General features: G+C 41.1%; 1 protein-coding gene across 1 annotated transcript in view; it reads left to right on the top strand.

Annotated features, from left to right (window-relative positions):
* Positions 1–23,821, top strand: part of LOC306929915 (macrophage-stimulating protein receptor-like) — a 29,037-nt gene extending 5,216 nt beyond the window's left edge. Inside the window, exons 3-21 of the mRNA XM_079510646.1 lie at positions 2,692–2,862; positions 9,726–9,845; positions 10,404–10,583; positions 10,910–11,073; positions 11,543–11,678; positions 11,785–11,921; positions 12,362–12,532; positions 12,969–13,056; positions 13,460–13,684; positions 15,268–15,414; positions 16,403–16,562; positions 17,126–17,212; positions 19,466–19,657; positions 20,566–20,646; positions 20,742–20,923; positions 21,564–21,673; positions 22,186–22,351; positions 22,444–22,580; positions 23,525–23,821. Coding sequence (XP_079366772.1) covers positions 2,692–2,862; positions 9,726–9,845; positions 10,404–10,583; positions 10,910–11,073; positions 11,543–11,678; positions 11,785–11,921; positions 12,362–12,532; positions 12,969–13,056; positions 13,460–13,684; positions 15,268–15,414; positions 16,403–16,562; positions 17,126–17,212; positions 19,466–19,657; positions 20,566–20,646; positions 20,742–20,923; positions 21,564–21,673; positions 22,186–22,351; positions 22,444–22,580; positions 23,525–23,738 — 2,868 coding nt within the window. The 3' untranslated portion in view covers positions 23,739–23,821. The remainder of the gene's footprint in view (positions 1–2,691; positions 2,863–9,725; positions 9,846–10,403; positions 10,584–10,909; positions 11,074–11,542; positions 11,679–11,784; positions 11,922–12,361; positions 12,533–12,968; positions 13,057–13,459; positions 13,685–15,267; positions 15,415–16,402; positions 16,563–17,125; positions 17,213–19,465; positions 19,658–20,565; positions 20,647–20,741; positions 20,924–21,563; positions 21,674–22,185; positions 22,352–22,443; positions 22,581–23,524) is intronic.
* The last annotated feature ends 1,790 nt before the right edge of the window (positions 23,822–25,611 follow it).

Raw genomic sequence — 25,611 nt, 5'->3', positions numbered from 1 at the left:
AGGTATGTACTGTATATTGGAAATAATTAAATTGGAAACAATAACATTTTGATAGATACATGTTTAAGTATATTATTGGAAACTTCAATATATGAACATTAAACTTCAAATTTCAATACAACAATTATGTAAATCTGGAAATAAGTTCCTCTTATTTTGATACTGGGCTGTCATCATCATCAGAGTAGAGCACAAGTACAAAGGTCCTTCCTGGCACAGACAGGAAGCAAACTACCAAGTCAACAAACATAGTATAACTAACTAAGCCACAGTTATCATATAAAGCAATAAAAGCATTTGTTCTCAAAGTGGGGCCCAGGGACCCCTAGGGGTACTTGAGGGAATTCCAGGAGGTCCCTAGCTAAATTAGAGATAGTTAGGAACCAAATGGACCCTTATGGGTCGTGTCGATTTTGACAACCACTGATATGAAGGAGTTACAGTAAGTTAGACTGTATGGGAGTTCAGTATACAGTGCCATGGCAACAGTCAGTGTTCAGGAAATAAGGTGCGTGTGAAAGGGAGGGTCTGATGAGTCACATGTGACCTGAACATTGCCACACCAGTTTTCCACTCTGTGGAGTTTCAGGCATCAACCATTGATGAATGGCTTCTTTAAAAAAAAAAAAAGAGGGGTGGGAACTGTTTACATTCCTTGTCTCCAAATTATAATTGAAGATATGAGTGAGACTCACTGATTATCTCCCTGAATAAAGTCGAATGCATAGATAATTAATACTAAATACCTTTTCGCATATGAATACATACTAGGGAGGGGGGGCTTATCTGTTAGGTAGCCTGTATGTTCTCGCTTTTTGTGAGATGTAAGAAGGATCAGGCTCCAAGGAAAAAATGGTTTAATAGGAATCAGTGTGTTAGTGGAGTAGAGTGCAAACTACTGCAGTATAACGTTATCATTGCAGTCTAAGAACAACATGTTGGATGGTTTTGTTGGCTGTGCTACAGAACAGAAAGGTGTGGTTTTATCTTTATGCCTTCCAGTCTGTAAGTACAGCCATGTGTTCACTACACCTGGGGGGTTAACACACCAGAGTTATAAATCCTGACAATAAAAACATGGAGCTGTGTGTGTGTGTGTGTGTGTGTGTGTGTGTGTGTGTGTGTGTGTGTGTGTGTGTGTGTGTGTGTGTGTGTGTGTGTGTGTGTGTGTGTTATAGACTGTGCTGGGCTTTGCCTTTCACACATTTTATTGGAGTGCCTGGAAACGGATACATCAAAAGATAGGAGAGGGAAGAGTACATAAGGAGCAAGTCAATTTACAATATGTAAAAAGGAAGTGCAGATAATTTTTGTTTATTTTGCACATAAAACGAAATCATCAAAATACACAAGATAGGAGAGAGAAGAGTACATAAGGAGCAGAACATTCTAACAAGTCAATTTGCGGGGGGGCCTAAAAAACAAGGTGAAACTTTAAGGGGGTGTAAATTATATATATATTTTTTAATTGTTTATCTCTATATTTTGATGGTAATCATTGTATAGAGGGGTCTTCCCATCTCTCCAGCTCTTTAGTAAGACAAAATAAAATGTCATGTCTGTATACCAATTTCATTCGATTTTGAGAATATCGAGAAGTGATACAAGATAAACAAGTGAAACATAAAATTGGAAATGGCAACCCACCTGAAAACGTGACAATTTTGGCGAAGAGATTTGTCATAACGAGAAATATGTGCTTATATACGCTATATGCGCTTATATACGCTTATATACGCTTCTAGTATATAATAGTGAGGACCCTATTCTGGCCATGTCATAATATGGCCATGTCGAATATGCTGCAAAAAGTGCAGATATACAAGCTCACAACACTTTTTGGTTTGGGTTTGGATTTGGGTGTGTAGATGGGAAAAAAATGGAGGGAGCCTAGTAGACCGCTTTGGCACTTTGGTTAATGAAGTATCTAAGTGGTTAACCACGTTCCATTTTACTGGCCACTTTGCCAAGAATCTTCCCTCGTACATCATACGCTGTCACTCCGTGTGCAAACCATGGTGATAGAGCAATACCCCCAACATCTGCTTTGAATATTCACTTCAGGATAGTGTTGTGTTGAGAAGTCTCCTAGTTCACTGTTTGTCAACTTCAGGTCTAACGTGACAGAGATAAGAGATAAGACAAAATTGTATCTGAATAGCCTAATAATACACATAAAACTGGGGGTCCCTGAAATGAAAATGTTTGAGAATCATTGCCCTAGCTAACATATTGTTGCAATTCGGCGGAAACCTTGTATATCCATATTTAAACTAGTTATTTTGTAAATGAATGCCCTACTTAATCATACAAGAGTGCATGTCGCACAGAAGTAGTGAACATAGCCGATCCACACATATTTTCACTATTTAAAATAGTAGTACACTACAGACAGTAAGTGACTATATGACATTCCGGAGCCATAGTTTGTGTTTAATGACCTGGTTGCACTCTCATGGCTGGAGGCGTCAGACCAGGACACTTCCTCTGTAAATACTGCTTCCCGTACCCCCTAAACAACAATGCCTGTATTATCTTGCCAGTACATTATTGACAATTACATTCTTTGTATTGATGATAATTTCACTACACAGTAGTTTGTTTATTTGTGTTAATTACATTTTAATGAACACTCGTGATGTAATAGTGTAAGAACGGAATGTGAGTGTGTTTTTCTCTTGTGTTGCACAGCAACACAACAACACATGCAGGATCAAACCCACTCTGGTGTCGAAGCCCTGTTACAGAGTGGACCTCTTCAACAAGAAGATGACCGATGTTCTGTTCACCTCCGTCCTGGTCACCACCCTGGGCAGTGACACGCTGGCACACCTGGGCACCTCAGACGGCAGGATTCTGCAGGTAGCAACGTGGCAAGGGGAAAAACTAAAAGTGACACTTATGGGGTGGTCATTATGGGGTGGTGTGTTTGATCAAGTTCTTAATTGATCAATTAATTCTGTGTTAAAGCACATACAAAGCGGATTCTGCAAATATAGAACAAAATCATAGTCCTGTTATGTAAACATTTCAGATGGATGTATTATATTTAGATTGCAAAATGTGATGATTAAATGTCATACAAATAATTGTGATTTAACAAAAACACAGTTTTATTGCGTTTTTGGCATTGAACAATGGAACAAATTTATGTTTGTCTTTTAGGATTCATAATCAAAAATTACAAACAGCAGATATGACAAATATATTATACAAAGACATTTCATATTTAATAATCCTATACTTGTTTTGCAGAAAAAGCGTACACAGCACGCAATAAATAAAATATATGAACATTTTTCAACATAGAAACGATTATGATGCGTTTATCTCAAATAATTGTGATTACCTCAAATAATTGTGGTTAGGTGATTGTAGCCCCCTCCGGTAGATAGATACGATCACAAGGCGTTCTTTTGTTGTACAGACATTTATTAGCGTATGCCAAATGCCGTGAGAACTGAATAAACATAAAGACAATATACATTCAGTAAAGTATTCTCATAGAGAACAATAATGATGAACAAAACACAAGTTACAATAAACAAACAAATGTAACAAATATACCTCATTGGCCGCATCCACTTTGGGGGGAATAAACGGGGGAAATCTTCTCAGTATCAGTATCTTGACTTTAACTGATATAATTTGAGCTGGACTCTTAAAACAGCCGATCTACATATGGCAGCAGCAATGCACTTTAGCTGTTGCACGCTGAAGCTCTCTCTCAGAATGAACTGGCTCTGCCCTGCTCTGCTAATTAACAGTGATCGAAACCACCCTTGCTCATCAACAGATCAGGCTTCAGCTGTTCAGAGGTTACTGTGACCTTAATCAACCAATCAAACATAAACCACCTCAATACACATTGAAACAAAGTAGAAACACATAGAAACATGAAATTGACATGAAACAAAAACATTATGAACTTCTTAACTTTATGTACTTATTTATAAAATTGAACTTTTAATTCTGAAGGCAGCTTTTAATCCTGATTGCAGCTACACTCCCACCGAAATCACTTGGATTTCTTTAATGAACTTTACATTTTTATAATCACTTTTTAATGTAGTGTCATGTAGTGTGTTATGAGCTCTAGTGTATGGAGTGCAGAGGTAGAGGTTGCTTAGTCGGCTTCGTCGGCTTCAAGCAGGGTAACCGTCTTGTGGATAGGCCTCTCCAAGTAGACTGGCTTGGTGAGTCTCTTTCCTTGGCCATCCAGTGCTTAACTTCCAATCAGCAGTTGTAGCTTCCTCACACATCCATCTTCACCAAGGTGCACGTCCGTGACCTTGGCTAATTTCCACTCATTTCGTGGTGCAGTGTCGTCTTTCACGTCAAACCCTTAAGCTCCTTGACACGACGCATGAGTCTTGCAATGGCTTTGACTAAACTTGTCCAGCTGGAGAACTTCAGGAAACGATCAGGCAGTGAAACGTCTGTTGCCAAGGTCTTATGTACGATGGTCTTGCAAACTTCTGGGTCTTCAACTGCTATGTCTCCCACCTTAACATCTCTGCTGGGAAGCTCGTCACACCAGAGGAAATCTGGATAGTCTTGGTCTTCTGCTCTTACGTGGAATTGATGGAACATGCGTTCAATATCGCACATTATTGCTACTGGACCCTTGCGGAACCTACAGAGAACACCTATTAGGGAATTCGTCAGTTCTGGTCCGGTAAGCAGATGATCATTCAACGACACGCCTTGGAACTTTGCAGAGCAGTCGAACACAACCCTTATCTTTCCGGGTTTCTGAGGGTGATAGACCCCGTGGTGAGGGATGTACCAGACAGGACCTTTGTTAATTTCTTCTGCTGGAACCTTCTCAGCATCTCCGCGAGTGATTGTTCCACTCATGAAGGCAATGTAGTCTTTATGGTACTGCTTGTCTTTCTCGAATCTCCTTTTCAGACACCTGAGGCGGTGATTTGCACACACTCTATTGTCTGGTAGACTCGGTCTGTCTTCCTTAAATGGCAACGGCATTTCACAGTGACCGTTTGCCTTGATCTTGATTCCATCCTCCATCGTTGCGATGAAGCGTAGATCCTCTTGGGAGAAATGAGCATCCTCTGCCGTTCTCTCATTGAAGTCTGATTCAAGCACTCGTATCACGTCTGGTGGAGTGACTACTTCTCTGACTTGTGTTCGGCAGATGTATCGGACTTCACTTGTTTGATTAGCATGCGAGTGAAGATTCGGTGTCACTTCTTTGACAACAATCCTGTGGCTGCTTCCAATGACATCGCCATAGTCGACACAGGGATTGACACAGCCGACTATACTCCAGCCGAGGTCTGTTCTTTGGGCAAATGGCTCATTGTCCTTGCCTGACACCACTTCTCTGGGTAACAGGGCATGAGAACAATTATAGCCAATAAGCAGACCAATGTCGCAGTCGATTAACGGTGCGATCTCTTCAGCAAGGTACTCCAGGTGAGACCATGCTCTGGCGGTCTTGGGTGTAGGAATATGACTGAGATTGGCGGGAATGAACTCTCTTGAATAGGTGACTGGGAGAGGGATTTTCTTAGAAGAGTAAAACCCTCTGACTTGTAGCCCAGTTAACTTCTGACTTGGAATGATTGTGTTCTTGGATGACAATGTAGACAGTTTTAGCTGCACCGGAACCTTCTGTGTGTCCAGAGTGTCAGCTTTCTCTTGCAGGATGAAGGTGGTATCACTTTGGTTGTCCAGAAGTGCATATACAAGAACTTCATTCTCTGGTCTACTTGTAGTGGATAACCATACTGGAACAACTGTGGAAGTGCAAGCGTTACTCATATCCTGCACTACTCGGTGTGATGTTGCTTCACTTGCTGTTTCATCAGTCTTGTCCTTTGACCTTTCCTTGTTGTCATCCTTCTGATATTTCCTTCCGTCGTCCTTGGTACGGTCTTCATGTAAACAGGTAGGGTGCTTCCTTTTACATGTGTCACAGACACTCTTGTTGTCACAATTCTTAGACTGGTGACCTGATTTCATGCATCCAAAGCATAATCTGTTGGTCTGCACAAACTTGACTCGTTCTGCAACTGACTCGGCCATGAACTTTCGACATGTGTGAATGCCATGGTTTGACTTCTCACAAAAGACACATCCTTTAGCATCTGGTTTCTCTTCAGATGTGCTTGTAGTTGCTAGCACCTTTGCACCAACACTTTGTGTCTTTGGTGTTGTCTTCACCTTCTCAACATCACTCGACTTCAGAGCATGAAGAGAGGTCACTGGATTACAGGCTATCTTGGCTTCCCTTGTGACAAACTTAACAAATTTCCCGAAGCTAGGGAATTCCTGCCACTCTTCCAGATTTTCAACGACCTTTCTGTTCCAACTGGCTGTCAGCCAATCAGGAAGCTTGGTAAGTATTCGTTGGTTTTCAGCACAGTCATTTAAGACTTCTAGGCCTTTAATCTGTGACATTGCTGATTGACAGCCTTGCAGGAAGTCTGCAAACTCTCTCAGTTCCACGCTGTCTCTGGGTCCTATCTTCGGCCACGCGGTAAGTTTATCTCTGAAGGCTTTAGCTATCACAAATGAGCTTCCATATCTCTCTTCAAGTATGTCCCATGCTGAATGATAGGCTGCTTCTGTGCCTAACAGGAAATAACCTTCTATGGCTTTCTTTGCCGGTCCGCCGACATACTTGCGAAGATAGTATACCTTTTCATTTACTGGAATGCTCTTTCTGCCTATCAACGTTTGAAATGACATCTTCCAGTCCTTGTACCTTAGTGGGTCTCCACTGAAAACTGACGGCTCTGGTACAGGGAGTCGGCTTGCATTGATGGACTCGGCAATTGCTCTGGCGATTGCTGTAGCGCTATCCTCTTGCTGAGCACTAGCAGCAGGCTGGCTCATGGCTGCTTGTGTCATCTGCTGAGCATTAGCAGCAGGCTGGCCCCTTGTGGTTGCTTGGGTTATCATAGCCGATTGTGCATGTGAGACATGTTGTGGTGATGCCACATGTTGCACTGGCAGACCTTTTGACTTCAGTGCGGATCTCAGTTTCATAGATTTGCTGTCTTCGAGCAACTCTAATATCTCGTCATCTGAGCCCACTTCTTGTTCATACACTTGTAGTCGTGCCTTTGCAGCATTCATTTTCTTGACTGCCTCTAAGCGCTCTAATTGCCTGCGCTTCTCTTCTAGAGCACTTTGCCTTGCCGCATTTTCCGCTTCTTGCAGTGCAAACCTTTGCCTGTTCTCAGCTTCAATGGTTGCAAGCCTTTGCCTGTTCTCAGCTTCAATGGTTGCAAGCCTTTGCCTGTTCTCAGCTTCAAGGGTTTCAAGCTGTTGCTTCTCATATTCCATCACATCTAGGACTTCTAATGTGGCTTGATTTGCAGCTAGCTCTGCTGCAGCTTCTTGTATTTTTGCAGCGGACAGGTTTGAGTGCCTTGATCTTATGGTTGGCCTACTTGCAGACGCTGAACCTTGGCTGGCACTGAATGTGAACTTCGAGCTAGTCTCACTCAAGGCATCTTGCTCTCTGTCCTTGCGATTAGATGCACGCGTCAGGATCTTCTCTGACGCCGCTACACAAGTGTCAACGCGACGGCGGGTCTGACTTTCAGGGGTAATGTGTCGGCGTAAGTCAACATAAGCTTGTGTTACATCTTTCTCAGCACAGCTGATCTTGGTCATAATGCTTTCCAATATGTCATTGGATAGAGGTCCACTGAATGCTTGCTTAGCCTCCTTGGCAACAGATTTCCATTTTTCATAGGAAGTTGCAAAGTGATGCTGAATATTTCTTATTCTGTCATCTTCAAGGTTTTGACCCTTTTCAGTAAGCTTTCGGGTTCTCCGGCTTCTTCGCAGTTTCTCTGCATCATCTTCACTCTCTTCTGACACATTGTCGGCCTCTTCTAGTACCTCAATTCCTGTGTGTGTGCTAGTGTCTAAAGGTGCATTATCAGTGTTGGTAGACTGGTGCACTAACGCATCAACTGTAATGGTACCGTTTAAATCTGTTTCACTAGCTTCGTGCACAGACATCTTTAGTATTGTTTAAATTGACTGTAAGCTTTCCTATTTAGTAGCTTTAAAGCTTAAACAACACAAAAAACAACAGTTAAATTAACTGGCTTAAACTTAAATATTACTACGGTTTTGAAATGTAACACTTGTGCAATTACCTTGGATTTTAGTTTGACCAAACTGTTTTTATAAAAACCTTAAATGTATCAAACACCCTTAATGAACTTGTTTCACTTGCAATGAATTGGCATAAACCTTTTAACCAACAGTATATATTTTTAGAATGACGTAAATTATTTCACAGTCCTCATAAACTTTAAATGAAATAATCCAATGAAATGGATAACACTTCTTTTACCACTTAGTAACTTAATATCACTCTTGGTTGCAATATAGTCACTTAAATTATTTAGGAGTAAACCACTTATGATGAAATCAGAATATGTATAACACCAATATATTTTCACCCTTTGCACTTAGACTTTAAGTGTCATTTACACTTCAAACTTGCTTAATCGTAAAAGACTGTTGTGAATTCAATAACAACTTGAACATAGAAAGACATGTGCAAAATACCAGAACTTTCCCTTTAAGCACTTATAGAGTCCCTTTAAAGCAATGAGTAGGTTACTCCACTTATCAACATTTAACTTGTTTTAAATGTGTTACTTCTTGTTGGCATAACCATCCAAAGCTCCCGAACTCCACTTGCTGGGATCCCAGTGTAGGCACAGTCTTATCTGTTCGATGCTGGAAGTCACTGTAGGTGAACCATGGAAACTTGCTTGCAGCACGGTCGACGGTAGGCACAGACAGGCCCCTTCACCTCGTGTCGAGCAGGCTGAGTTCTCACTGTAGCCCCCTCCGGTAGATAGATACGATCACAAGGCGTTCTTTTGTTGTACAGACATTTATTAGCGTATGCCAAATGCCGTGAGAACTGAATAAACATAAAGACAATATACATTCAGTAAAGTATTCTCATAGAGAACAATAATGATGAACAAAACACAAGTTACAATAAACAAACAAATGTAACAAATATACCTCATTGGCCGCATCCACTTTGGGGGGAATAAACGGGGGAAATCTTCTCAGTATCAGTATCTTGACTTTAACTGATATAATTTGAGCTGGACTCTTAAAACAGCCGATCTACATATGGCAGCAGCAATGCACTTTAGCTGTTGCACGCTGAAGCTCTCTCTCAGAATGAACTGGCTCTGCCCTGCTCTGCTAATTAACAGTGATCGAAACCACCCTTGCTCATCAACAGATCAGGCTTCAGCTGTTCAGAGGTTACTGTGACCTTAATCAACCAATCAAACATAAACCACCTCAATACACATTGAAACAAAGTAGAAACACATAGAAACATGAAATTGACATGAAACAAAAACATTATGAACTTCTTAACTTTATGTACTTATTTATAAAATTGAACTTTTAATTCTGAAGGCAGCTTTTAATCCTGATTGCAGCTACAGTGATTATGTAACAATTGTGACAGGCCTGCCCTGGTTATATTACCCGGCCTTGATGGCAGTTCTCAAGCTCACCAAACTCCTTAGATCACCAATATTATAGACTATAATGTGTGTGATGAGAACGAGGAAGAGGAATCTGCTCTGTTTGAGTTTGTTTATGTACCAATGTTGTAGTTATAGTCAACCCAATGTTCTACCAAAGCGCAACATCACTTTAACATATGAATGTCTCTTTCTGTTCCACTCGTGTAGGTCATTCTGTCTCTCACCCGCATTACCATTTTTGCCAACTATTCCCTGGGAGAGGACCCGGTGAGCAGGGAAGCAGCTGTTCGTTCAGAGACGTCTCTTCTCTTTGTGGCTGGAAATAAGGTGCTTTTCTCAATAGCAACTATAACAGCTACAGTTGGCAACTGGTCTGAATCCGTGAGGATTCTTGATTGATTGATTGATTGATTGGTTGGTTTATTGATTGATTGATTGGTTGATTGATTGATTGATTGATTGATTGATTGACTGATTGATTGACTTTACCGGTAATACAAGTTTGTTAACAGTACAGTACAGACAAGGTTATACTAAAAGGATAACACAAAAAACGTCCGGGGCTTCTTTCCATTGTGGTCCATTTGTACTCAATTCATCCATAATACATACCTCAGTAGCATTAAATGGTATATTTTCAGAGGGAGGACTGGTGGGGGCGGGGGGCAGAAGATGCTACTACCAAGGTGTTCATAGGTCAGCCATTCCTTTAGGTTAGTTTTGAACTTTTGAGTTTGGGTAGAAGTCAATATTATTTTTTCTTTATTATTATTATTATTATTATTATTATTATTATGTCTAGCATAGAAACAAAACAATGTTTTCCCTTCAATTTCTCTCTGGCTGTTTCCCTCCTTGACTTTATCTCCCTCCATCATGGTCTAGGTGTACAGCGTGCCTCCTGCAGGTCCAGGATGTGCACACTTTGTGACATGTTACAGCTGTCTGAAGGCCCCGCGCTTCATGGAGTGTGGCTGGTGTGCAGGTGGCTGCTCCAGGCAACATGAGTGTACGTCGAGTGGAGTGGAGTGGAGTGACCAGACCTGCGCTCCTGTCCTCAGAGAGGTAGAGCACATAATGCTGCTCGTTTTTATGTCGCTGTCGGGTGGAAACCTTGTATGTCCAAAACCGTAACTTGCAATGGAAATTTGCAGAAATAGTGAGAATAGGTCACAATGCGACGCATTGTGAACTTGTAGATTTGCTATTCTTGCTACTTTTGCTTGACAATCTTAGGGCATTAAAGTATGAACAATCGTTGCCAAACCAAACCAAAACTGTTCCCATGGATGCAATGTAGTTATTATTTAGTTACAAGTCACAATAAAAAGATAATATGGAGGTCAGCTACAAGGCCACTGTTCTCACTGGTTGCTGTTGTCTCTGTTTAGTTTTTCCCGAAGACTGCACCTGTCGACGGCGAGACGGAACTGACTCTGTGTGGGTGGGAGTTTCAGTCTGAGCCACGGCCCCCCATCATCAACGACAAAACCCATGTGGTGAGAGTGGGACAAACCCCCTGTGCTGTCCTCCCTGCAAAGAGCAACAGTGAACAGTGAGTAACAAAGACACACACTTGTATTTGTATTACTATACCTGGTTAGGACGATTTTATGAATACCATTTTAAAACTTTGGGGGTAATTTTCACCCTAGCGTAACGCTGAAAATATTGCTGATCTACAACCTCATAACGCAAGATCGTGCGCATCCTATCCTACCTTGGTAACCCAGGGAAGGTGCAAATACAAATTCTACAAGTTTAAATGCTAGTATGGTCATTCATTACACCAATGTCTGCGTATGTTGAGGCTTTTTGGGGGTTTATTAAATTATCTACACTTTATATTACTACTTAGTAACTATTAGGCACTTGCTTACTTCTGTATTATAACTTGTATGAACTTATTGCACTATATGTTGTACATTGTTACCAGAGTGTGGTAGAGTCTGCCGCGCCACAATTTCACTGCTCATACACACATGTGACCAAAAACACATCTGAATGTGACCCATACACTGTAGGTTAGTGTGTAAGCTTCAACGGCAGGATACAGCACCAACCCATCCTCTCAACATCACTGTGGAAGTACATGAAGAGAAGGCAGACCATCACTATTCCATCCAAGGACAAGCACACATGCAAGGCTTCTTATTTGTGGTGCGGTACCCTTTTCTGAATGCTTGTGTGACATTGTTCTTTATTGATGGGTGGATGAGGAAACTAATCAATGTACTAACACTAAGTTTGACTGCATTCCATTCAGGAGCCTATCATAACAACAATCCATCCTCACTATGGACCTAGAATCGGGGGTACAATGGTCACGCTGACAGGAAATCATCTGAATTCGGGGGTGCAAAGAAGAGTTGTCATTGGTGGCCAAGACTGTGTTGTTCAAAGGTAAAGAGTAATAACACATTTACATTGGAAGTATAATGTGTTGTTGTTGCAATGAGGTCTCTGCGATGTCTTTAAGGGAAATGAGAATTAGGGGTAAACAATATTGGGAAAAATTGACATTGCAATGTTTTTGTATTGGTATATAAAAAGGTTACATAATGTCACCTGATATGATGCAGATCTGTATATATCCAGTTTAAGTCATGATTGATGCATTTATCTAGCCTGAACTGGAAAACATGATCATCCCGATCATGATCCGCATCAAAATAATCATGATATTTTTCATTTGGACTGTGCTGTTTATCTTAAAGATTAGACATGAAAAATGCAAACCTTGATTTTCTGAAAAGTGTTATAGGACAATAACTGTCCCAGTTTACCCTAGCTATCATTTGCCCTGTCACTATTGCATGTGTGTATATTGTTATATTGTGCAGCTCTGGTGGGGATACATCATCCATAGTGTGCCTCTCTCAACTTATGGAATCTGTGGGTGACAAAGCAGTGATGGTCCTCATTGACAGCTCTACAGTGGTCTACAATAAAACCTTTGTCTACAAAGAGAACCCTGTGATCACCCATGTCTCCCCTCTCTGCAGCTTCAGGCGGTAGGACAACAACAACCTTCATCTTCTATATTCCAATGCAAAGTCAGATTATCTTCCTATAAGTGTAACGTTCGCTTCATGACATGATTAAATAATTGTCTCCTTTGAGCGACACCATTGCAGTAAAATAAACGACTGCCTGCAAACAGAGTTACCATAATTCTGTTATTTGAAAGTTAATTTATCTGGTCAGTAAAACTTTAAATTAACTTTGAGATTTGGTCGTGTTGTCAGAAGCAACAGTGTTTTTGTGACATTAGTAAGGTGCATAAAGCTACAAGACAAGGCATAAAGTATAAAGTCGCAGCTCAGTAAGAGTCCAACTGTCAAGGTAAATTCATAGTTTTGTTGGCCTGATAAATGAACTACAACATTCTAGGTTATAATGAACCTTTTTGGACATAACTTGAAGTGTTTTCTTTATTCTCTCATAAAGTGGCTCCAGGCTGATGATTGAAGGCAGAAACCTAGACTCCGTGCACCACACTGTGGTCAAATACACATCCCTCAATCCCACCAATCAGGTACGGTATGCTATTGAAAAACAAGTGAAAAATAGTCAATCCTCAAGCTCACAATGTGCCGTATAGTGATGTATTGTGAGCTAGTAGATCGGCTCATTTTGCAAGGAAATTCAAAAATTCTATAAAAATATTATCATAGGGAACATTCTGACTTCATCCTGGTGTTTTGATATCCTGCTACACTATGATTAGTTCTGCTATTCTATGAAAAATAATTCTATAGTTCATTTCAGTTAAATTTAATTGAACAACTGTCTTATAACATCATTCTTATGTTCAGTGTGGTAGAAATAAAACTGTCTGTCTGTGAATCAATTAATGTCAATAATCTTGTCTTTTGGCATTGGCTTGTGATCGTGCCCAAGACTATTTGTTGTGATTATTTTCACTGTTTTCTAAACAGGTCACCCGGGTGTGCAGTCATACACTAAATGCTACCCACATGGAATGCTTAGCCCCTGTGTTTCCAGAAGATAAGTCAGACACAGGACTCATGTCCTTTGACATGGACGGAGCACTTAACCTCTGGAGGAAACGTTTTGACTACTACCCCGACTTCAAAGTCATTCCCTTTGAGAATGACAAAGTGTTGAAGCTCATCCCGGGAGTGAATGAAGTGTCACTGCATGTGCGTATGTTCCCCCAGTCCTTCATAATTTTCAACTCATTTATGCCTCTAGTTTAGGATTTAGGTTGTTCGTTTATTTTCCACACAGGCCAGGTTAACAGCAAATCTGCACAGTTTACATGCTGTAGCCAATATATATTTTTTATCTTTATTTAAAAAATGTTTCCCAATTTAGTCGTGTCACCAACTCCACCACATGTGTATAGTCACTGCTGACTCATGTGGGGAGGGTGTAGACTACGTGACTGCTGAGTTTCCAGCTGCTTCTTTTCACCTGACAGTGAGGTGTTTCACAGGGTGGACATAACGTTTGTGGAGGAACATGCTCTCCCTCCTCTCTAGTCACTCTCTCTAGTCGAGTGACAGGGATCACCCCCCCATGAACACGGCCAGTTGTGTTTGTTGGAACATCCGCCCAAGCCAGAGGCACGGTGGAGGACCCCCAAAATATTATCCTATACCACCCAACGACTACAATCCATGCAGTAAATGATGGTGAAAAATAGCACAGTTGTGCACTTATGATTAGAGATGTCCCGATACTGTATCGGTATCGGGAAAAGTCGGATCGGCCCTTATTTGTCATATCGGGTCATATCGGTATCGGTGGATATGCCAGTCTAACCAGCGATCCGACACAGGGGTAAGGGGTCGACACTATGACAGTCTAACCAGTGATCCCACACAGGGGTAAGGCGTTGACACTATGCCAGTCTAACCAGCGATCCGACACAGGGGTAAGGGGTTGACACTATGCCAGTCTAACCAGCGATCCGACACAGGGGTAAGGGGTCGACACTATGCCAGTCTAACCAGCGATCCGACACAGGGGTAAGGGGTCGACACTATGGCAGGTAAATAAAATGTTGGGGCACGTTGACGTTGAGTTTGCTTTGGAGTTGCCCAAAGTACACATTTGAGTGAGGAGTCAAATGTAATCACAACACGAGATATATATATATAGCTAGAGATGAGATCACAACACTGGTATCAGTATCGGCTAACACAGAAATTGAGTTATCGGGATCGGATCGGAAGCGAAAAAAGTGTATCGGGACATCCCTACTTATGATAGCACATTTTTAAAGGACCAGTACATCTTTTGTATCCATATATCGGTCCGACTCCTCGCTCATGTGATCTGATAACATCATAAGCAGAGATTTCAAGCTAATGGAAACTTACAGCCTTTCTCATCCAGAATTGTTAACATGCAAAATTAGTGTGCATGGTTGTTGCCTCATTGTTGTTGCAAATTGTTTGAAATCTCTACTGGTGATGTAAACGGAGATTGATGTAATCTGCAGATTAATGTAATCAGCAGATAGATTTCATCAGCAGATAGATTTCATCAGCAGATAGATTTCATCAGCAGATAGATTTCATCAGCGCACTTCTGAAACACAGAGTGAGAATACAGAAACGCTAAAATCCTAGTATAGTGAGAAGAACCCATATAAATATGGAGATGAAGTTGAAGTAAGGTGACTTGTTTCTTTGAGAAAGTGTATGACGCAATCACTCACTAAAGGGTGGAAATTATGTGTTTTTGTTAAATGTTTTTCAAACTGTGTTCCCTGCAGCATTTGGAGCTGAACGCAGTGAACTTGTGCATGAAGATCGTAATGACCATCGGTGGTGTGGACTGTAATGTCCAGGTTCTGCTGAATGAACTGACCTGCAGAATTCCAAAGGGTCTGGTTGTCCCCAGTGAGGGACTGCCTGTCAAGGTAATGATCTGTCCCGTCAATATCATGACTTCTGTGTAAAATGTACACAATAATGACTCTTCAATCATGACTTAAAGCTGGAATACATAACTTATACATCATTTATGTCCTCTCTGTGAGCGCCAAACATTCTACTGCTGAGAATTTGCTGCTGATAACAGAAAGCCTGTTTGGGGACAGGATATATTGCACGTTTGAGCTACATGTAATACCACTTGTCAACCAGCATCTACATTTCTCAAAATAAGAGCAAGTAGAGTAGATCAACTATTATTATTATATTAATAATCAATATCATATCTAATTCAACAGAAAAAAGTTATTTCAAAATAACTGATAGTGATTTAACATTCCCACCTATAATGACATGCCCAAGATAGCTGTCCAGCAATGGAGTTGCCAACCGCCCCTTGAAATACGGAATTGTCTTTGTGTTTGGAAACTAAAAGACATGTATGTCCCTTATTGAACTGATAAGGGACACATTTGTTCCTTATTTTTAGGAATCAATCAATGACACAGACACATCTTACATGTTCCAACTGCTCATATATACTATTATACAGGTTGTAGCCCCACCCTCTAGTCTAGACTTAGTAAACTGGACCTGAGTTTTCTCTGTTTGTGGACCGTTTTGTTTTTCTTGTCTATACAACAAATCTCTTTGCCAAATAATTGCCAATCTACAAGAATGCAATGTAATGCATTGTGTGCTTGTATATTGTATATTATATATTTTTGGCTATTGTTCCCCCCAGAATATGGCTGCTGGGGTCCAAGCTGGGGTGGTTAATATAAAATGCCAAAACTGTACATATATACAGTGATATCTTATCTTTTTCTGGGCATACCTTGTTTTCTGGGTGTCCCTTATTTTAATTTCAGGTAGTTGGCCCGGCGTACACCCTAGACACCAGGGTTAATGTGGTTAAACTGTTGTCATTCATGAAGTGTGATTGATCAAGTGCATTGCATTTCACGGCTGCAGGTGTGTGTTAACGGGGAGGTTCATGACGTTGGCACGGTGGTGTATGAAGACAACAGTCGCACCATTATTGCGGGCATCGCGCTGGGCATCATCTGTGCACTGGTAGTTGGTGCCGCCCTCGCATACATGGTCATGACTCATCTGAGGAGAAAGAAGAAAGGTACAAGAGGTACTTACTTGATATATTGTAGATTAGGGCTGGGCGAAATCTATATCATGATCATTTAAACCTTTTGCCTCGATTACAATTAATTAGCGATTAATAAAAAAAACATGCTAGTGTTAATAGCAGTTCGAGTTGAAATATGCCACGTTGTGAGCTTGTAGATCAGCAATTTTCAGCTATTTTATTTGTACATAATAAAGTAAAATGAAAAAATAAAAAATAAAAGTACAAAATGAATCAGAGTAATCGATTTAATTGATTATAACACATCTATTCAATTCGTTGATATGTAATACATTTTTAAAAAGATTATAAAAAATGCTTCTCGATTATTCGATTAACCTACATGAGCAAGATTAAGTTGGTTACTGGTTACTGGTTCTAAAATATTGATTTTGATATATTTTCAGCCCTACTGTAAATTGATCATATTCACAATCATATACTAGGTGTGGGGTTGTGTGATGTAAGAGCAAAATGGCCGCTGTGTGAACATGGCCAATTGGTGGTATAAATATGAGTTTGTTGTGCAATAACCTTTAAATGTGCTTTTTCAGCCAAAGTAGAGTACCGTTTGTCAAGACTGTCAAGTCGGAGGCAAATGGGCAGCAATCCTGAATTGTCTCCTGGTGATTACAGACGGGGTGAGATTTTATCATTGATAAATCTCTTTTATATCCATTCTTCCCCCAACCAATATAATCATTCATTCATCAGATCACTGATCCATCATTACAACTAATCAAACAACCTCAACTCTACTATACTGTATGTAGTTTTGTATGCCGTTTTCAGGAATATGTTCTGTCTCTCCCAAATAAAGTAATTAAAGTAAACAGACTAAACAACACAGCACCTAATAGTAAGAACAACTCTCTCAATGGGTTGGCTCCCTCTCTCTCTCTCTCTCTCTCTCTCTGCTTCCAATAATGCCTTCCTCCTCGCTCACACAGCATTCCTCTTGCTTGCAAAACGTAATGAAGTGGTTAAGCTCATTCTTCTGTTACGCAACTTGCAGTCACTTTTTAGCCGTAAACTTGAGGTAAAATGACCCACAAGACCTGTCTCTCTAGGTTATACTCGCTAATGTGTCCCCCAAGGCAGCTCTCTCTCTCTGGCTCTCTCTCACCCCACCGTCTGTAATGGGGAGGCTCTCTCTCATATGGAAATGCAACTGGTAACAAGCAAGCGTTGGTGGTATAGTGGTGAGCATAGCTGCCTTCCAAGCAGTTGACCCGGGTTCGATTCCCGGCCAATGCAAATTCTTTAGTGTTACCTCCAGCCCTGCTAGAATAAAGAACTCTGCAACTTCGTATATTATTCGTCAATTAGTGCCCTAAACAAACATTAAAGTCCATAGACTTGGCTAGCATACGATTTACGTCATAAGTTCTCTTAACCAGGGGTTCTCAACCTGGGGGTCGTGGCCTTTTGGGGGGGTCGCCAAATTATTTTGTGGGTCCCCAGATTAATAAAAAAAACCAAAGACATTTTCTTTTTTTTTGCAACTGAATGGCTGGAAAATGGAAATTAAGAGCGTAGTACACATAGCACATGCATAAACTTTCCTTAATGATTATGGTTTCAGTAGCCTATTTATTTATGATTTGTGATGTCAGAACAGGCCAGCTCCATACATTATATGGAGATCTAGGGGTGATCAGGTGTGACCAATTGGCTAATGTCCAGAGCCCGAGCAGAGGCTTTTGTGCTGGTTCTGGACAGCGGTGTATCCGACCGACTCAAGGCCGGGCACTGCACTCCCCGTGGTGGTGTGGAACACGTGTGTTTGAAGTCGGTGCGGCAAACGGTTCTTGGGTTACGTAGATTAATAATACAGACGTACACACAGAGTGCATTTATACATAGATAGATGTATTTTCTCTTTATTAAGGTTATTGTAGACATGGCCAAAGCATTTCCGGGGGTCCCCAGCCAAAAACGTTGAGAACCCCTGCTCTAAACAATAGACTTGGCTGCATGGCTCTAAAGTGCTCTAAACAAACATTAAAGTCCATAGATTTAAATAGCTCTAAAGTGCTCTCAAAATTGCTCTGAACAAAAACATTGTAATATCCTCAAAGTCTATAGTGTTGGATAGCAAATGATTTACGTCATACGTGCTCTAAACAAACTCCCATAGATTTGGCTGCCATATGACATAATCTTCAAAATCCATGCATTGGAGCATGGGCTAGCGCCCCTCAACAAATCACCCAGTGATTCTACTCATATCGATACGAAACTGACGTTGGAAAAGTACAAATTTGTCCAAAGATAGGAACTTTTTTTTCTCCAAACACAGACAATATAAAATGTAACTCAATATCGTAAACGACACAGAGTCACATACCTGACAAAATCACAGTTCTTTTATAAGATTTGCCTATGGGAAATCCAATACACAAAGTGTGAGGGGCGCTAATATATTAAAGTCTAACTCATGTTGATTAGGTGATGTAATGGTGATGTAAATCAAACGGTGACAAAACAAACATTAAATTCTCTTTATTGTTAATGGCATTTAATGTTTGTGTTAGGGACAAGATGACGTTAATTTTCCCTTCATTGTCAATGGCGTTTTTAAAACAAACATTGAACTAAAAACAAACATTAAATTATCTTTATTATTAATGGCATTTAATGTTTGTGTTAGGGACAAGATGATGTACATTTTCCCTTCATTGTCAATGGCGATTTTAAAACAAACATTGAACAAACATTAAACCTGTATAGACGAGGGGCTAGCGCCCCTCAAAAATAACACTGTATGTATAGATCTACAGTATGTAATGTACGTACCAAGATCAGTAAAAACTCCTCTCTCCCTCTCGCTCCTTCCCTCTCTCTCTCTCTCTCTCTCTCTCTCTGTCTCTCTCTCTATATATATATATTAGACCTGACTAACCAGACATCAGGCTCAGGGGGCATGTCGTTCCGTGGCTTGCTGTATGCAGCCAACTATGAACCTCTGGCCATCCCACTGCTGCCTCAGGAAAGCCTGAACCCTGATCTGCTGGAGGAGGTCAAAGATGTTCTCATACCTGCTGAGATGCTCCGAGTTCAGCACGACGAGATCATTGGCAAAGGTGGGCCTTAAGACCTGAGGCAGATTCTAAAAAATGACTTCTAAATCCTCTAAATGTATGTTTCTATATCAGTGGCGTATATTTGTTTCCAGGAACACACAGATTCAAAGATTTGCACAAATGTTCACGATTAAAATAAAATAGTAGATCTACACTGCTCTACAAAGCGCACAAAGACACACCGACTTATTAGTGTATCCCAAAGGTGAAATTAGCCTTTATGATTTTTGTGATTACCTCAAGAACATATTTACAATTAGTGTAATATCACTTATATCTCATTTGGCTGACCAGTTGAAACACTATTAAGCCCATTATCGGACATTTTCCCCCCGTAGTTACTGCATTTTGGTCAGTACAAGTTACTGTAATGACGCACAATGAACTTGTACATCTGCTATTTTCGAATAGCCAAAGAAGAAGTAGCTCAGCGATTTTCACTGTGATACAGATAAACATAAGCGTACAGTAAGTACTATGTTAGTTTCATTGATCAAAGCTGGAACCCAATCCCTGAAAACGCATGCAGCCCACCCATCTGACCTTGAAGTGGACAGTCAGATGTGTGTGCCGAGGGTATGCCTTTGATAGATGTTGCACTAACGTGGCAGTACTGTAGCTCAGGTGGTGGAGCACCCATCTTGGAATCAAAACGTTCCCAGTTTGATCCCCGGTTCCTCCTTTGTGTCGAAGTATCCTTGAGCAAGACACTGCTCTTGACGGGCAGGTTTGGTGCCTTCATGGTTCCCTCCGCCGTCAGCTGGTGTCATCCATTTCTTTCTTTTTACCAATTATATGTTAATTTGTTAATGTATTCATTCACTTAAAGCAACACGCTAATTGTTTGGTTACGTTTCTGTACACTTTCTTGCATAATATCTCACACCACACTTGTTGCGTCCATACAGGTCACTTTGGGACAGTCTACCACGGACACCTGATGGACTGCAATAATCAAGAGATCCACTGCGCTGTGAAATCACTGAACAGTGCGTGATTACCTGCTTAAGTCACCGTAACACAAGTTAAAACCTCTCTGTTTCAGACAGAGTGTGTATAATATCATTATTTGTTGTGTTCCCAGGAATCACAGACCTGGTGGAGGTGGAGCAGTTCCTCAGAGAGGGCATCATTATGAAAAGCTTCCATCACTCCAATGTTCTGTGTCTGCTGGGCATCATGCTGCCCAAGGAAGGGCTCCCCCTTGTGGTGCTTCCCTACATGAAGCATGGAGACATACGGCACTTCATCCGGTCTGAGAACAGGGTGAGTGAGTCAGCATTACTATGCAACTTATCTTGAACATTTGACCTGTTGGACCATTCAGAATGAGTCAGCATAATGTTCTAAGGTTTCTGTTGATCACGTTTCCCCTCTGGGAATTACCCATGTGGTTATTGACCAATGCAATTTCACTTATTCCACTCACAAAACTAAGTCACCTCCAAGATATATCACTGATATATCACTGAACACAGCAGTAACAAACAAACCAAGTAACCGAGAGAGAGAGAGAGAGAGAGAGAGAGAGAGAGGAATTGCGTTAATAAAACATCCACACAGAGGGGGAGACTATATGCCTCAATGAGGATGTTGATATTAGACCATTCCTGTGAATGAATGTCATGTCCCTAACAGTACGACGGTTGCTACAGTCTACACTAATATGTTTCATCTATTATCTGATATGTTTCTTATTATTTGCATAATGGTGTTGTGTTTTATAATAAGTGCCTCTAATAGATGGATATTCCACCTGAGTTCAAACAATTGTAGGTTTATGAGTTGTAAACTCATTATTTAATGGTCCTTGAAACATCACTTTTGTGCAGATTCAGAATAATTGTAATGGGATCAACTTGATATGCAGGTTTTTCATTTTCATGGTTTCACGTTTCTTCCACAGAACCCAACGGTAAAGGACTTGATCGGCTTTGGGCTACAGGTTGCCCAGGGGATGGAATATTTGGCCCAGAAGAAGTTTGTGCATAGAGACCTGGCAGCACGTAACTGCATGTGAGTGTGAATCACACACACTTTGAGAATGTTAGTCAAAGCTGACAAAGGCTTTTGTTGTCAAATCTGTCTGAATAGAAGAAGTATAGACTATATAACCGTATTATTTAGGTTGGTTTTATTTCAATTGATGCTAGTCCACTATGCAGTGATATCTTGTTTGACTTTTTGTCATGGTTTTATTTTGTAGATTGTATTTTCTCAACCACAAAGGTTACAGTACAGAATGTTTAGATAGAATGTTGTTTTGACAGATGCCAGGTTCATTGTTTAGCTGATATCCTTTCTTTTTTTTAGGCACTAGTAGTCCATTGTTAGCTCTGCATTCCATTTATGTGATTATTTACTTTGTTGTTTATCAACTACAGTAAATAATCACTTTGTTCTGCTTATTATGATCTCACTCTGGATAAGAGTTTCTGCTAAAAAACTAAATTACTAAATTGTAACTTGTAAGACAGGTGAGTGATTGGTGGTTCATTTCCTGTGACATACATGGATGGTTGTTGCAGGCTGGATGAGAACTTCACAGTGAAGGTTGCAGACTTTGGCATGGCGAGAGACGTCTTCGACAAGGAGTACTACAGCATTCAAGACCATAAGAAGGCGAAGCTCCCGGTCAAGTGGATGGCCATTGAGAGTCTGCAGATACAGAAGTTCACCACCAAGTCTGATGTGGTAGGTTTATGTAATCCACTTATATTAAATAATCTGTTCCCAAGCACGTTCTGTATTTAAATGATATACTCTACTGTTAACTCCCATCACAGTGGTCGTTTGGGGTGCTGATGTGGGAGCTTCTGACCAGAGGTGCGAGCCCCTATCCTAACGTGGACGCCTATGACATCACCCATTACCTGTTGAAGGGACGTCGCCTTCTGCAGCCCCAGTTCTGTCCACATGCTCTGTAAGAGCCACACACATGATGTCACTGCAGCATATCGTTGCTGTCGGGAGGAAACCTTGTATGTCCAAAACAGTTCCTTTTCAGGAAATGGAATCCAATGGAATGGATCCAATGTAGTTATCATTTGGTCATTAATTGAAAAGTATTACATATATATAAAACCCAAGACTTATAAACCCAAAACCCACAAGACTTAACCACTTACACTTAAAAAAAAAAAAAAAAAAAAGATCAACGAGCTCTCAAGATCATCTATTTTTGCTACCATTTGCAACACTGTTGTATGATGATGTACGTACGGCATTCATTTACAAAAAAGCATGAGTTGAAAAATGGAGATACAAGTTTTCTGCCTGACAGTGATGATAGACTACCCTGTTATTACTTCCTTCCTAGCTTATTCATTCATTCAAGGTACTGTAAGTGATATATTTTTGTCAAAATAAGTGTTAAACATTTCTATATTCTGATAATAGTAATCATTGCTATAGTGTTTGTTCAGCAACAGGAGTCTCCCATCTCTCCAGCTCTTTAGTGAACAGAGAATGCATTTTCAGGCATGGATACCAATTTTATCCAATCAGGAGAAAGAACTCATGCAGGATACATGATTAGGAAATTTGAAGTGATGACACAAAGAAATCAGCAGACACAAGTGGAACTGGAACACTATACATTTGATGCTGATAGATGGGTTCTCTCTCCCGAATGGATGAACTGGCAACCCAGATATTGAAGAGCTGGAAAGAAATGATTACCATGAGAATATAGAGCTTTATATTTTCCTTTAGTTTCACAAATTTTGTTTAGTAGTAATAGTTTTAACCAATACATTTGATCACTTACACCACCTTTAATTAATTGCATTAATCCACTCTTTACAATTAATTAATTAATCCACTCACTCACTCACTCACTCACTCACTCACTCTGTTTTCCACCAGGTACATGATCATGCTCCAGTGCTGGGACCCAGAGCCAGAGTGCAGACCTGACTTCCACAGCCTGGTGCAGGAGGTGCAGGAGATCCAGTCCTACCTGGAAGGGGAGCACTACATCAGCCTGAGCAGTGTCACCTACATCAACTTGGACCAGCCCAAACCCTACCCTGCCCTCACCGCCTCTGCAGACGAGGCAGAGGCCTCAGACACTGACTGACAGTCTTCTGCAGTGATGCTCAAGCTTCTTTTTTTTATTTCAAGGACCCCCAATTTGTGATGCATTAGACCACAGACCCTATCTCTGGGACGCCAATCTACACTGTAAAATCCTCAGTGTTAATTCAACTCTGAGAGTGTACAAATGGAACCGAATGGATCCATAGTGGGCGGCGGTGGCTCAGGGGTAGAGTGGCTGGTTGGAAACCGCAAGGTTGCCAGTTCGAACCTGGGCTCCCCCAGAGTTATTGTCGAAGTGTCCTTGAGCAAGACTCTGAACCCTGAATTGCTCCTGATGTGCTGGTTGTTGCCTTGCATGGTTTCTGCCGCCATTGGTGTATGAATGTGTATGTGTGAATGGGTGAATGTAATGCACATCTATGTAAAGTGCCTTGGATAAAGGTGCTATATAAATGCACCATTTATCCATAAGGGTAATTTTAACTCATTTGGTTACAAATGTAACCAAATGAGGGTCCAGTTGTGTGCTCTCAGAGTTACAGTATAGGGCCATAAGGGTCCATTTGGCTTCAGTTGTACACTCCCAGAGTTACAGGTCCTAACAGTCCATTTGGTGTTGAGAACCAGTGGTCATATAGTACATATCCAGGTGGCCTTCCAAAGCCACAAAGCACCATGGGATGTGGAGTCCTGAGACAGTCAAGAAGAGGCAAGAACGGTCATCAGAACAGACCTACCTGCATGAGGAGCTAAAAGCCTTTCTCTTTCTACGGATGTCTCTGTAGCAGATGTCTCAGTGGCTGAGCTCCTGAAGACTAGTGCTAGTGTCCTTTCCCATGCTGGAGACCCAGGATGGTGTTACATTGGTACCGTGACCCAAATTGGTTTTCCCGGGTTGAGAGGAAGGTCAAAGGGGTTGATTGTAGCAGTGGAGTTGCTTAGAGCCTCTGCCTGAAGACCAAACGTCTAACAGTGTGTGAGACCCGGATTCGTATCGAATCCCGGGCGTTACATTGGTGCCGTGACCCGGATTGCATTTCCAAAGTTGTGTGTGTGTGTGTGTGTGTGTGTGTGTGGGGGGGGGGGGGGGGGGGGGGGGGGGGGGGAGTTTGCAGAGTGGTTCAGAGCCTCTGCCTGCCCAGCCGAGGGCGATTTCCCGCCCCATGTGGGAGACACTGGTTCAAATGCCAGGTGTCCTCCCCAGATCTTGGCTAAGCCTGCTTTATAAACTGACTGACTTTGGAGAGTTTTATTTTTTTTGGTCTATGGCACAAACTATGGCACAAACTGATGAATGTCTGACATGTTGGTGTGTATAATTGTTCTTAATCTGAAGAATACAAGAGACCAGGTTGATATTTAAGGATCGAAAATGAGATGAGCGTTTCAGCAAACATACAAAGATATACTGTACAGGCTGCCAGGTGAATACACAAGACTTAGTCATCTCTATACCACTTACTCTCAGGGGTCTATCCTTCTTTTTGAGGGGTGCTAGCCCCTCCTATGTCCAGCTCTGAGTGTTTGTGTAAACACAACAACATTGAAGACAAAAGTGTGCAAACACAAACATTGAAGACAAAGGTGAGGACGCAAATTGTGATTGGCTGGAATGAGATGTATGATGTTAACTTGATAAGAGTGCCCCTCACTTCACACAGGTGTGATCTTTGTTATATTAAGTTATAGATGAAAGGTTTGGCCTGCTCTGACACCAAGCCATATATACATTTTATAATTAAAAGCTCTATTAGAACATTTACACACACACACACCTGTGTAACTGTAACTGAAGTCTGGTAACACAATCGCTGTATAACATAAAACCAACCTACATTAGCAGCCAAATTTATATTTTGTTGTGTGTCGATGTCATGAACCTACAAACTCACAACGCAACACCTTGTGAGCTT

The sequence above is a fragment of the Electrona antarctica genome (assembly GCF_951216825.1).
Source record: "Electrona antarctica genome assembly, chromosome: 9".
NCBI classification, from domain to species: domain Eukaryota; kingdom Metazoa; phylum Chordata; class Actinopteri; order Myctophiformes; family Myctophidae; genus Electrona; species Electrona antarctica.
This window is presented reverse-complemented; position numbering and strand designations above follow the sequence as displayed.